Source organism: Nerophis ophidion, linkage group LG09 (genome assembly GCF_033978795.1).
Source record: "Nerophis ophidion isolate RoL-2023_Sa linkage group LG09, RoL_Noph_v1.0, whole genome shotgun sequence".
NCBI lineage: Eukaryota > Metazoa > Chordata > Actinopteri > Syngnathiformes > Syngnathidae > Nerophis > Nerophis ophidion.
In genome coordinates this window covers 43,165,858-43,178,822 of record NC_084619.1, presented here as the reverse complement: position 1 = coordinate 43,178,822, position 12,965 = coordinate 43,165,858, and the positions used below count along the sequence as shown (strand labels likewise).

The 12,965-nt window shown below is 39.0% G+C and overlaps 1 protein-coding gene across 2 annotated transcripts in view; it reads left to right on the top strand.

Annotated features, from left to right (window-relative positions):
- The window catches only part of gbf1 (golgi brefeldin A resistant guanine nucleotide exchange factor 1), a 229,607-nt gene that overhangs the window by 209,017 nt on the left and 7,625 nt on the right, over positions 1 to 12,965 (top strand). The window contains exons 27-34 of one of the 2 annotated variants that reach the window (XM_061911029.1): positions 583 to 654; positions 752 to 846; positions 914 to 1,067; positions 3,914 to 4,139; positions 5,368 to 5,525; positions 5,604 to 5,853; positions 5,919 to 6,121; positions 11,602 to 11,752. In XM_061911029.1, coding sequence (XP_061767013.1) covers positions 583 to 654; positions 752 to 846; positions 914 to 1,067; positions 3,914 to 4,139; positions 5,368 to 5,525; positions 5,604 to 5,853; positions 5,919 to 6,121; positions 11,602 to 11,752 — 1,309 coding nt within the window. Of the gene's footprint in view, positions 1 to 582; positions 655 to 751; positions 847 to 913; positions 1,068 to 3,913; positions 4,140 to 5,367; positions 5,526 to 5,603; positions 5,854 to 5,918; positions 6,134 to 11,601; positions 11,753 to 12,965 lie in introns of both variants that reach the window. The other variant, XM_061911028.1, reaches the window with a different exon arrangement.

Below are 12,965 nucleotides of genomic sequence, written 5' to 3'. Positions count from 1 at the left end.
ACAGCGTAACAACTACATTACCTGTCAATCTTTACAACTCGTTGTGCAGATTTGAATGCTTATTATCTAAATGTTTACATAAGTTTGAAGCAACGGTGGTAATACTAATCGCCACGTGTGGGGCGTTTTTTAAAGCAGAACTTGCAGCGCCTCCCTGTTTAAAGAGTCACCTTTATTGTAAGTTTTGAAGCCCAAATACCTCCATATTGTGCTTCACGCACCCTCTTATATAACCAATATAATTTTTTGACATTCTTCCCCATCACAATGTTATTGCCTGAATGCACTTTGTGTAACTGTTTATACACATCAACACCATGTGTAATCACGGCCACACAGCGGCATTAGGATGACAGAGCGGTATCTGTATTATATAAGGTAGTATAGTACCGATTTCAGTTAGTTAGTTAGTTAGTTAGTATCGCGGTACTTAATTAAAACCCTAGTGGAAACCAATCCGCATCAAATGTGTCCAGTTGGCTTAGAATGAATGAGAAAAAGTGGGGGCATAATAAAACCGAGACACCACAATAGTAAATGTATATTTCCTCATTGATGCTTAACTTGAACATGTCTTTGTAGCAATGTGACCCAGAGAAGATGATCACAGAGAGCAAGTTCCTCCAACTGGAGTCTTTACAAGAACTAATGAAGGTATTTTCTCACATGATATCCCACTGAAAAGAAATAATTTGTTTTTGTGACAAAGCTTAATTGATTTAACGTGTGTGCGTGCGTGCGTGTTGGGCAGGCGTTGATATCAGTCACTCCTGATGAAGAGACATACAATGAAGAAGATGCTGCCTTCTGCTTAGAGATGTTACTTCGTATGGTGATGGAGAACCGGTAAGTACAACACAACCCACCGTCGTTGCTGTGTGTGCGCGCTCTAAAACTTTCTCTCTGTCGATAGCGACCGTGTGTCATGTGTGTGGCAGACAATGCGTGATCACCTCTGTCACCTCTGTGTACATGCCAATGAGAGCTGTTTCTTGGTGGAGAGAGCTGTGGTGGGACTCCTTCGACTTGCCATCCGCTTGCTACGACGAGAAGATATCAGTTCCCAGGTACAGCACATGTTTATGTACTGTATGTATGTGCGGGTCTATGTATTTATGTATCTGTATAGATCAGGAGTGTACATACTTTTTGACCGCATTGGGCTAAAAGAGGGGTTGAAAAGTCAATATGTTGAAAGCCATATTGGACCGAAAATACAAAAAAAAAAAAAATCAAAACCCTTATATTAGTCTAATAATGAAGGCAACACATTATTTTTCTACACATTTTTGCTACGTTGGAAAACATTAGTAAAACACAGGCTTCTCAGAAGATTAGATTACTCCTGAAATATGCTGGCTTAAAACTGCCAAATGTATAGGTGTGTGTGTCCAAGTTAAAGGAAACGGCAGGCTGTCTTCTTTAAGTGGATTTATTACAATCTTTGCAAGCTGAGTAGCATAATGTCTATAACAGGACACAAACATGTATTAGAAATGCAGCCATATTACATACAGATAACGTGTCATGAGAATGCAAATATGAATTAAATACAGACAACAGTATATTTGAGCTCAAATATACCCACAAACAAGGCATAATGATGCGATATATACACACAACTATCTTTAAAAGCATGTAAGCACCACACAACTTTCCTCCAGAAGAACTTATCTTTGTCCATGTGATGTCAGATGAAACAAAATTTGAGGTGGTTGGGCACAATGCCCAGCAATATGTTTGGAGGCGACAAGGTGAGGCCTTTGATCCGAGGAACACCAACCCTATTGTCTAGCATGGTGGTGATAGTATTGTGCTCTGGATTTTGTCACATTTTCAGTAGACCCATAATAAATTCATAAAAGAACAAAACTTAATAAATATTTTTTTTGACAAACAAGTATGTGCTCAGAGAAAATGGGGTATCGGACTGTCTTATTGTGGCGGTCCGCTCCCTGTACGATCAGTGCCAGAGCTTGGTCCGCGTTGCCGGCAGTAGGTCGAACACATTTCCAGTGAGGGTTGGACTCCGCCAAGGCTGTCCTTTGTCACCGATTCTGTTCATAACTTTTATGGACATAATTTCTAGGCGCAGTCAGGGCGTTGAGGGGTTCCGGTTTGGTAACCGCAGGATTAGGTCTCTGCTTTTTGCAGATGATGTGGTCCTGATGGCTTCATCTGACCGGGATCTTCAGCTCTCGCTGGATCGGTTCGCAGCCGAGTGTGAAGCGACCGGAATGAGAATCAGCACCTCCGAGTCCATGGTTCTCGCCCGGAAAAGGGTGGAATGCCATCTCCGGGCTGGGGAGGAGACCCTGCCCCAAGTGGAGGAGTTCAAGTACCTAGGAGTCTTGTTCACGAGTGAGGGAAGAGTGGATCGTGAGATCGACAGGCGGATCGGTGCGGCGTCTTCAGTAATGCGGACGTTGTACCGATCCGTTGTGGTGAAGAAGGAGCTGAGCCGGAAGGCAAAGCTCTCAATTTACCTGTCGATCTACGTTCCCATCCTCACCTATGGTCATGAGCTTTGGGTCATGACCGAAAGGATAAGATCACGGGTACAAGCGGCCGAAATGAGTTTCCTCCGCCGTGTGGCGGGGCTCTCCCTTAGAGATATGGTGAAAAGCTCTGCCATCCGGGAGGAACTCAAAGTAAAGCCGCTGCTCCTTCACTTCGAGAGGAGCCAGATGAGGTGGTTCGGGCATCTGGTCAGGATGCCACCCGAACGCCTCCCTAGGGAGGTGTTTAGGGCACGTCCAACCGGTAGGAGGCCACGGGGAAGACCCAGGACACGTTGGGAAGACTATGTCTCCCGGCTGGCCTGGGAACGCCTCGGGATACCCCGGGAAGAGCTAGACGAAGTGGCTGGGGAGAGGGAAGTCTGTGCTTCCCTGCTGTTGCCCCGCGACCCGACCTTGGATAAGCGGAAGATGATGGATGGATGGATGGATGGATGGACATTTCACCACACCTAGTGTATGTGTGACAATCATTGGTACTTTAACTTTAAATGTGTGGAACTCAGTACCTGAGGAGGTTAAACTGTTCACAACATACAAGGCCTTCAAGAAATTGTTTTAAATGTGGCTTATTAACACCTGCAGCTGCCAGCACTAAAAGATGAGCCTGTTTTGATGCTAAGATAAATGTTATGTTCTTATGTTGTATTTAATTTTTTATTACATCCTATTGATTGCTTTTTTTTCTCTTTTTGTTTTCTTTCTCTTTGAAATTGTAATTTTACTGCCTTTTTTAAATCATGGCCAAGGGACCACATATAAAAACTAGCCTTCTGGATAATTCTTGATTTTTTAATCATGTGTAGTAATGTGTTTTATGAAATTGCATTGTCCCCCTTGAAATAAAGTAGTCTTAATCATAATTTGCCTAACCGAGTTCAATAGATCTCTTTCGCATAGAGTTAATCAGGTTGCTAGATAAAGATATAGATATAGGTATATATACTGTAGATATGGATACATAGATATTAAGAATGTACGCAAAATATGTTTTAAAAGAAAAAAACTGCAAAGTATTATAGGTAAATAGTATAAGTCACAAAGATTTTAAGCGCAGTGTGTTGAAAGACTGCCTTAAAGACAAGTTACGAAAACCGTTAGCAAACCAAGCTAACCATTGCTTACACAAAAATAATTGCCTTGCAATGCAAAAAAATAATTACGGAACCCAATGGAAAAGTCTGAGACATTTCAACAGAATTGAGGACACAAATTTCAGAGAAGTAAACAAAATAATTGAGATATCAGATTTGATCAAGAAAAAAATACATACAGTACGAGGCGTTTCATAAAAAGTTGTGTTGATCATTCTTGAATGGGAGAAGAATTTCCCGCCTGCACAAATATCCTGCAGTGTTTACATCAGAACTCAACACCTGTTTTTTGTTTTATAGGTGCTCCTCTCCCTGCGTCTCCTGCTTATGATGAAGCCGCATGTTTTATTCCGGGTCAGCAGGGAGGTGGCTTATGGCCTTCACGAGCTGCTGAAGACCAATGCAGCCAACATCCACAGCACAGACCATTGGTACACACTATTCTCACTAATAGAATGCATTGGTGCTGGAGTGCAACCACCTGCCGCGTTTCAGTTTACCTCTGCCAGCGCTGACATGGAAACAGGTAAAGTAATTTTCTACACATTTATTTTGATGATCTAAATGGAGACAATTGTAAAGTACAGCTCTCATTCACTGACAAACCACAGCTCATGACTACAAAACACTTATCTTCAGTAATTGACATATAAAGTGTTGCCTTGGTTTTTCGAATTATTTGGTTTTTGACTTGTTTTTCGTATACCATCTCAGTTATCTTAAGGTCGAATATTGCACGTAACAAACTAGTCATTTGATTGCCTTTCACTGTGTGGAATGGAGTGTCCAGACAAAGAATTCCGCACTTTGGGGACTCAAAAGGAGTAACAGGTCCTCATTAATGTGATACATTTTTTTACAAAACGGACATGTTATTTGTTAACATGAATGTGAGGCTAAATATGTTTAATAAACATATTAAGTCGATATATATTCTCTTCTTTTTTCATCCGTCTTTGGTTATGCCAAATAAAACAATATAATGAAATAATTTTTTGTGAGTTTTGCAACCTAAAATTACCTAATCTGCGCAGCCTTTTAGAAAAGTTGTGGTAAAATGTACGGTATTTTGAGGTTTATTTTACAATAACATTGAATTGACTTGTGATTGTATGAATGTAAGTGTTCCTTGTTACTATTAACCTAAAAAAATCACAGAATTTCAACAAAAATTAGAAAATAATTATTGTATTGATGATTTACTTGCTTTATACCAGACATACTTTAAAGTAAACAGTAGATATTAGATGGCTGTTTAAAACAATCCAAAGAACAAATGTTTGTTGTTAGTAAAGACGATGAGAGATTATCATCACACTTTAACATTTCTGTCCGGTAAATGATGCCTCTTTGATAGATCAGCATTACAATAGAAAATATATTCTTAATGGGTTACCCTGGATAAATAAATGTCAAATAGATATATAAATACATGTTAACCATGAAGGAATTGTTTGCATTCTTCATTAACTTCCTGTGGCTTAGCATTAGAGACAGAAACAGGAAAAATGTCTGAGCTATGCAGGACGACAATTTGGCTGTTTAAACAATAAAGAGTTTAAGTATTGTGACATGTTGTTATTGCTTCGTCAATACACGATTGGAGCTGATTACGAAGGAAAAGTGAGGTTCTGCTGATATATACTGATTATTTATCAATATTCAGTACACACGATACAGTAGAAATATTTCAAACATATACATTCCAGTAGAAAATGAAAAGAGTACTATGTCTGCCTCTTGTGTCTTTCCAGGTGCTCAGTCCGACAGTGAACTGCCATCCCACCAACCGAGTCAAGTGAGTTTAGATCGTGGGTACACGTCCGACTCAGAGGTTTACACAGAACACAGCAAGACACGAATACCTCGCTCCACTACAGATGTTGATGTAGCAAGTAGTGGTTGGCTGGTGGTCAGTACCTGCTCATCTAATGACTCAAATCTCCTTCTGTTAGGGACCATACCTTAATATCTACTTTTGTTTTTTTAGGTTGGAAAAGATGACCTAGAAAGCAACAAAAGTCCACCAGTCAACTCCAAATGTCAACTCAATCACCCACTAGTTAATCAGTACAGTCTGACACTGGGTCAGGACTTTGGTCAGCATGACACAAAGTCTCTCATCAAGTGCGTGGAAACGCTGTCGTTCATTGTCCGTGACGCTGCTCATATCACACCCGACAACTTTGAGTTATGTGTTCGAGCCATCCGGGTATTCGTGGAGGCCAGCCTCAATGGAGGTGACTTATTTCAACATGAAACCGTGACAATACTGTATGTCTTATTCACTATTTTTTCCCCCCAGGTTACCGTAACCATGACAAGAAGAAAAACCACAAGTATGACTCTGCTAAGTCCCGTTTGAGGAAAAAGGCTGGAGGCAAAGAGGAGGGCGGGAACGGCACAAGAAGAGGCGGAAGCCTGACTTCTAGCCACCGTCCATCACGTTCCCGCAGTGATGATGAGGAAGATGGTGTCCCGGCAGGTTACCACACGGTGTCATTACAGGTTAGTCAGGATGTAAGTACAGGATTCTTCTTTTTTTCACTTCTACCTTTTGTGAGAACACTTGTACCCAAAAGAAAATGTTCGACTTACTTTTAAGCCACTTATGTTTTTGTCATAGTAATAATATTTACTAATATCTTAACCATAATTAAAGTTAAAAAGGTAAAGTACCAATCACACACACACTAGATGTGGCGAAATTATTCTCTGCATTTGACCCATCCCCCTTGATCACCTTAATAGTACTTAAACTCATCATGCTGGGACAATGATACTTTTTAACTTTCCTGACATTGCCCTATTTTTGATGTGCTTGTGTCATTCTCAAATAGTGTTCATCATGTCTTTTACACATAGTCCATTTTTAGAAGATAGTTATAAGTAAATCAAGGGACTCAGTGGGTGTATGAGACACTCTCTACCTGTATTGACATTGCACTAATAACGTGTTAGTGTTTCATAATGGTCATCCGCCATCTGATTAATTAAAAAGTCACTACTTTTGACTTGCAAATAAAATTAGTATTTATTAAGATCCCTTTTATCTGCTACAATAGTAGTAACTATTCCAAAAATATTAGAGCAAAAGTGCAGAAAGGAATGTGAAATGTACGATTCTGGTGAATGAGCTGTCATCCATTTATCCAAAATGGATACATGGATGATACAGCAGAGGATTGGGAGAATGTCATGTGGTCAGATGAAACCAAAATAGAACTTTTTGGTATAAACTCAACTCGTAGTGTTTGGAGGAAGAAGAATACTGAGTTGCATCCCAAGAACACCATATCTACTGTGAAGCATGGGGGTGGAAACATTATGCTTTGGAGCTATTTTTCTGCTAAGGGGACAGGACAATTGATCCGTGTTAAGGAAAGAATGACTGGGGCCATGTATCGTGAGATTTTGAGCCAAAACCTCCTTCCATCAGTGAGACATTTGAATGGTTGTCCAAATACTTATTTTTCACCATCAGTTACAAATAACTTTTGTAAATGATGGTGAAAAATAAAATTCCTACAATGTGAATTCCTGGATTTCTTTTTCACATTCTGTCTCTCACAGTCGAAGTGTTCCTATGATGAAAATTACAGCCCTCTGTCATCATTTTAAAGGGGAGAACTTGCACAATCGGTGGCTGACTAAATACTTTTTTGCCCCACTGTATATATGTATGTATAGATACATATACAAACCCCGTTTCCATATGAGTTGGGAAATTGTGTTAGATGTAAATATAAACGGAATACAATGATTTGCAAATAATTTTCAACCCATATTCAGTTGAATATGCTACAAAGACAACATATTTGATGTTCAAACTGATAAACATTTTTTTTTTTTGCAAATCATTAACTTTGGAATTTGATGCAGCAACACGTGACAAAGAAATTGAGAAAGGTGGCAATGAATACTGATAAAGTTGGGGAATACTCATCAAACACCTATTTGGGACATCCCACAGGTTTGCAGGCTAATAGGCAACAGGTGGGTGCCAGGATTGGGTATAAAAACAGTTTCCCAAAAAATGTTCAGTCTTTCACAAGAAAGGATGGGGAGAGGTACACCCCTTTGTCCACAACTACGTGAGCAAATCGTCAAACAGTTTAAGAACAACGTTTCTCAAAGTGCAATTGTAAGAAATTTAGGGAATTCAACATCTACGGTCCATAATATCATCAAAAGGTTCAGAGAATCTGGAGAAATCACTCCACGTAAGCAGCATGGCCAGAAAGCAACATTGAATGACCATGACCTTCGATCCCTCAGACGGCACTGTATCAAAAACCGACATCTAAGCGCCGTCTTTTTCATGGACGCCCCTGCTTATTTCAGCAAGACAATGCCAAGCCACATTCAGCACGTGTTACAACAGCGTGGCTGCGTAAAAAAAGAGTGCGGGTACGTTCCTGGCCCGCCTGCAGTCCAGACCTGTCTCCCATCGAAAATATGTGGCGCATTATATAGCGTAAAATACGACAGCGGAGACCCTGGACTGTTGAACGACTGAAGCTCTACACAAAACAAGATTCTGAAAGAATTTCCCTTTCAAAGCTTCAACAATTAGTTTCCTCAGTTCCCAAAAGTTTATTGAGTGTTGTTAAAAGAAAAGGTGATGTAACACAGTGGAGAACATGCCCTTTCCCAACTATATTGTCACATGTTGCAGCCATGATATTCTAAGTTAATTATTATTTGGAAAAAAAAAATAAAGTTTATGAGTTTGAACATCAAATATCTTGTCTTTGTAGTGCATACAATTGAATATGGGTGGAAAAGGATTTGCAAAACATATTATTCGGTTTATATTTACATCTAACAAAATTTACTAACACAATATATATTTATATATATATATATATATATATATATATATATATATATATATATATATATATATATATATATATATATATATACATATATATATAAATATTTCTCGCGCAATAATTGACTTAAAAAGCGCACACTTGTTGCATGCTCGCCCAACACTGCGGCGTGAGCGCAATGATGTCACGTTATCGATGAAAACATGCATTTTTAGACAATATATGCCTGAGCAGTTAGGAGACACCGAGAGTAACAAGGTGGTGGTAAATGGATTAGAAAGGACAGATTTCAAAAATAATAATTAGAATATATTTTTTTTTTAACTTGGGACTTCCCGCTGGCCGGATTTTGGACGCTGGCGGGCCGCATCCGGCCTGCGGGCCGTAGTTTGGGGACCCCTGGGATAAAAGATACTGAAGCCTGGATGCATTATGAAACACGAAGTGATACTTTGTCCCTGGAGGTTTTTAATGCTTTAAGAAATAAAAAGGTCTGATACAACTCCTGTTTTGTTTAACTGGGAATAATGAAACTGTGTTTATCAGGAAGCTCCTTCATGCTCACAAGTGACAGTGCTTACTAAAAGAAGTCTTGGGTTTGCTTTTTGTTGTGATCGACATCAGTTATCCTCATCGATTTAAATAAACTAAGAAAATTACACATTCCAAAGTGTTTATTATTTGAAAGTCAAATGTAGTGGCTTTATTAAATCCAGCAGACAGAGAAAAGGAGAACATAACGACACAATGACAAAACTTGACCGATTCCCACTATTTAAAGAGTTGCTTGCACTTTCAAGCCTGCACTTAATGTGAGTTACAAAGGAGTGTCTGCGTGGTTGCATCCTATTATGCTATCACTACATTTTCCACAGCCACAGCTTCTCATCTCACTGTAAAATATTGTGTATTGTATGGCTTTTGAGCCGCGGGTTGCAGAACCCCGGTATCGACCTAAGCAATAAGAGCCCTATTCTCCCTCTTCTCTTACAAACCCCATTTCCATATGGTTTGGGAAATTGTGTTAGATGTAAATATAAACGGAATACAATGATTTGCAAATCCTTTTCAACCCATATTCATTTGAATGCACTACAAAGACAAGATATTTGATGTTCAAACTCATAAACTTTTTTTTTTTTGCAAATAATTAACTTAAAATTTCATGGCTGCAACACGTGCCAAAGTAGTTGGGAAATGGCATGTTCACCACTGTGTTGCATCACATTTTCTTTTAATGACACTCAATAAACGTTTGGGAACTGAGGAAACTAACTGTTGAATATTTGAAAGTGGAATTCTTTCCCATTCTTGTTTTGTGTAGAGTTTTAGTCGTTCAACAGTCAGGGGTCTCCGCTGGCGTATTTTACGCTTCATAATGCGCCACACATTTTTGGTGCGAGACATGTCTGCATTGCAGGCGGGCCAGGAAAGTACCCGCACTCTTTTACTACGAAGCCACGCTGTTGTAACACGTGGCTTGGCATTGTTTTGCTGAAATAAGCAGGGGCGTCCATGATAACATTGCTTGGATGACAATATATGTTGCTCCAAGACCTATATGGACCATTCAGCATTAATGGTGCCTTCACAGATGTGTAAGTTACCCATGCTTTGAGCACAAATACACCCCCATATCATCACAGATGCTGGCTTTTGAACTTTGTGCCTATAACATTCCAGATGGTTATTTTACTCTTTGTTCCAGAGGACACCACGTCCTCAGTTTCCAAATATAATTTGAAATGTGGACTCGTCAGACCACAGAACACTTTACCACTTTGCATCAGTCCATCTTAGATAAGATTGGGCCCGGCGAAGCCGCCGGCTTTCCTGGGTGTTGTCGATAAATGGCTTTCGCTTTGCATAGTAGAGTTTTAACTTGCACTTACAGATGTAGCGACCAACTGTAGTTACTAACAGTGGTTTTATGAAGTGTTCCTGAGCCAATGTGGTGATATTCTTTACACACTGATGTCAGTTTTTGATGCAGTACCACCTGAGGGATCAAAGGTCCGTAATATCGTCGCTTACGTGCTGTGATTTCTCCAGATTCCCTGAACCTTTTGAGGATTTTACGAACCGTGGATGGTAAACTCCCTAAATGCCTTGCAATAGCTCATTGAGAAATGTTGTTCTAAAACTGTTCGACAATTTGCTTACAAATTGGTGACCCTCGCCCCATCCTTATTTGTGAATTATTTAAAATTTCATGGAGGCTGCTTTTATACCCAATCATTGCACCCACCTGTTCCCATTTAGCCTGCACACCTGTGGGATGTTCCAAATAAGTGTTTGATGAGCAATCTTCTGTTTTATCAGTATTTATTGCCACCTTTCCCAAATTCTTTGTCACGTGTTGCTAGCATCAAATTCTAAAGTTAATGATTATTTGAAAAAAAAAATGTTTATCAGTTTGAACATCAAATATGTTGTCTTTGTAGCATATTCAACTGAATATGGGTTGATAATGATTTGCAAATCATTGTTTTCTGTTTATATTTACATCTAACTTAATTTCCCAACTCATATGGAAATGAGGTTTGTATTTGTAGTCACCCACACACAGCCTGCGGACACGCCCAACCGCATTAGTTAGGCAAAAGTGCTTAAGTCGTGAATTAAAGCACGCTCATCAATTGAGTGTAACTCTGCCATGATGCATTTTTTTGGCTGTGCACTTTGTTTTAATAACACTTGTGAATACCATTGAAATATTTTTAACATATATGACTTTTGATGTGAAAATAATGTATTAATCCAGGCAGCGCTTTGTCAGGTGTCACTTTAAGAGTTCTGTTTTGCCCAAATATTTATGAAGACATGACGCATTGGAGGGGATTGGTGTGTGTGTGTGTGTGTGTGTGTGTGTGTGCGTGCGTGCGCGTGTGCGCGTGCGCTTACGAGGGGGATTGAGAAAGTTTGATAGTAACTCCCAAAAAATCAATTCAATCAAATAATGCGATTACATTATATTCACTATGTATTTTCTATATTGTGCAGTCAGAAATCGTACAATTACAGACATTTTTTCACTTAGGCGCAAGAGAGAATTAGGGCCCTAAGCGTGAAATTAGACTATGTACATTTTTGTCAAATCAATAAATCATTTGGTTTCCCCTTCCCTGATGTTTGTTTTTGTCTGTCTAGCTGTTAGATTTGATGCACACTTTGCACACTCGGGCTGCCAGCATTTACAGCTCTTGGGCAAAGGAACAGCAACATTTGGAGGCTGCTGGTAAGAAGATTGAAGCTGACTCACAGACCCTGTGGACAAGCTGCTGGTGCCCCCTGCTGCAAGGTTTGCTTAATTGTATAGATGATATGATTAGATTAGATTAGATAGTACTTTATTTATGTGTAACATGTTTATATATCAATACATTATCCATCCATCCATTTTCTACCGCTTGTCACTTTTGGGGTCGTGGATAGTGCTGGAGCCTAGCTTAGCAATAATATATTTTGTTCATCATTGCATTATCTTTACATGAGTAACCTGACTCCTCTTTTGTTTAGTTTAGTACCAAACATGAAGAAAGATACTCAGCTTATGCTGCCTAATATTTGGTTAAATATTTGATGTAGTTGTTCACATTACAAAAAAGTGATTTTTAATATGAAAGTAATGTCTCTCAAGTGACTCACATGGTCACATGACACCACATACACACACACACACGTGCACTGTTGTATTTACGTAGTAAACAAGGAAGTTGACAAAAATGTTGTCTTTTGCCATTTGTGAAGCATTTACTTCAATGTCTGTTTGGGGAGTGTGGCGACGAGCACCGATGGAACGTTGTCATGACTTTTTAAAACATTTTCTTTTCACCTGTTTTCTGCTCACTTATTTATTTTCATGACTATTTTGGTGAAAAATTATCATATTTGTCACTTTTTATGACATAGGTCGGATAAACGTGACCCCTTGATTTTAGATATGAGTGTTTTATGTTGCGAGCTTGGAACGCAATTGAGCAAGTAAGTCATCTGGAATAGGCTCCTGCTCAGTCATGACCCTAAAATAAATGAATGAACTCAAATGTTTTAAAACCTTTTTTGTTAACAAATAATGTATGTTATTTTGTTATTCTATTAGCACTAGCTCAAATTTGGATTCTAAAATGTACTTTGTAAAAGGCTTGTCACAATTTGGTTATTTTGGCTACTGTAAAGGAACAAAACACAAGAACATAAAACTACTGAGCATTTGAACATTAATTATATTTTAAGATTAAAACATAAACAACTGGTTTCAGGTAGTTTCCCAATAAAAAATACATAGTATATCAAAAATACAAATACAGATATACTAATGCTTTCAAAGAAATTGAAGGATTTATAGGCCACCTTAATGCGTCTGTGCAATATAGATAGGCAAAGACATTCTATTACAGTGCTCTGCGTTCCACCGGAATACAGCTTATAAAGGCTCCAAAAACCACCGCAACCCCGAGAGGGACAAGCAGTAGAAAATGGATGGATGGATGAATGGCTATATACGCTTTGTT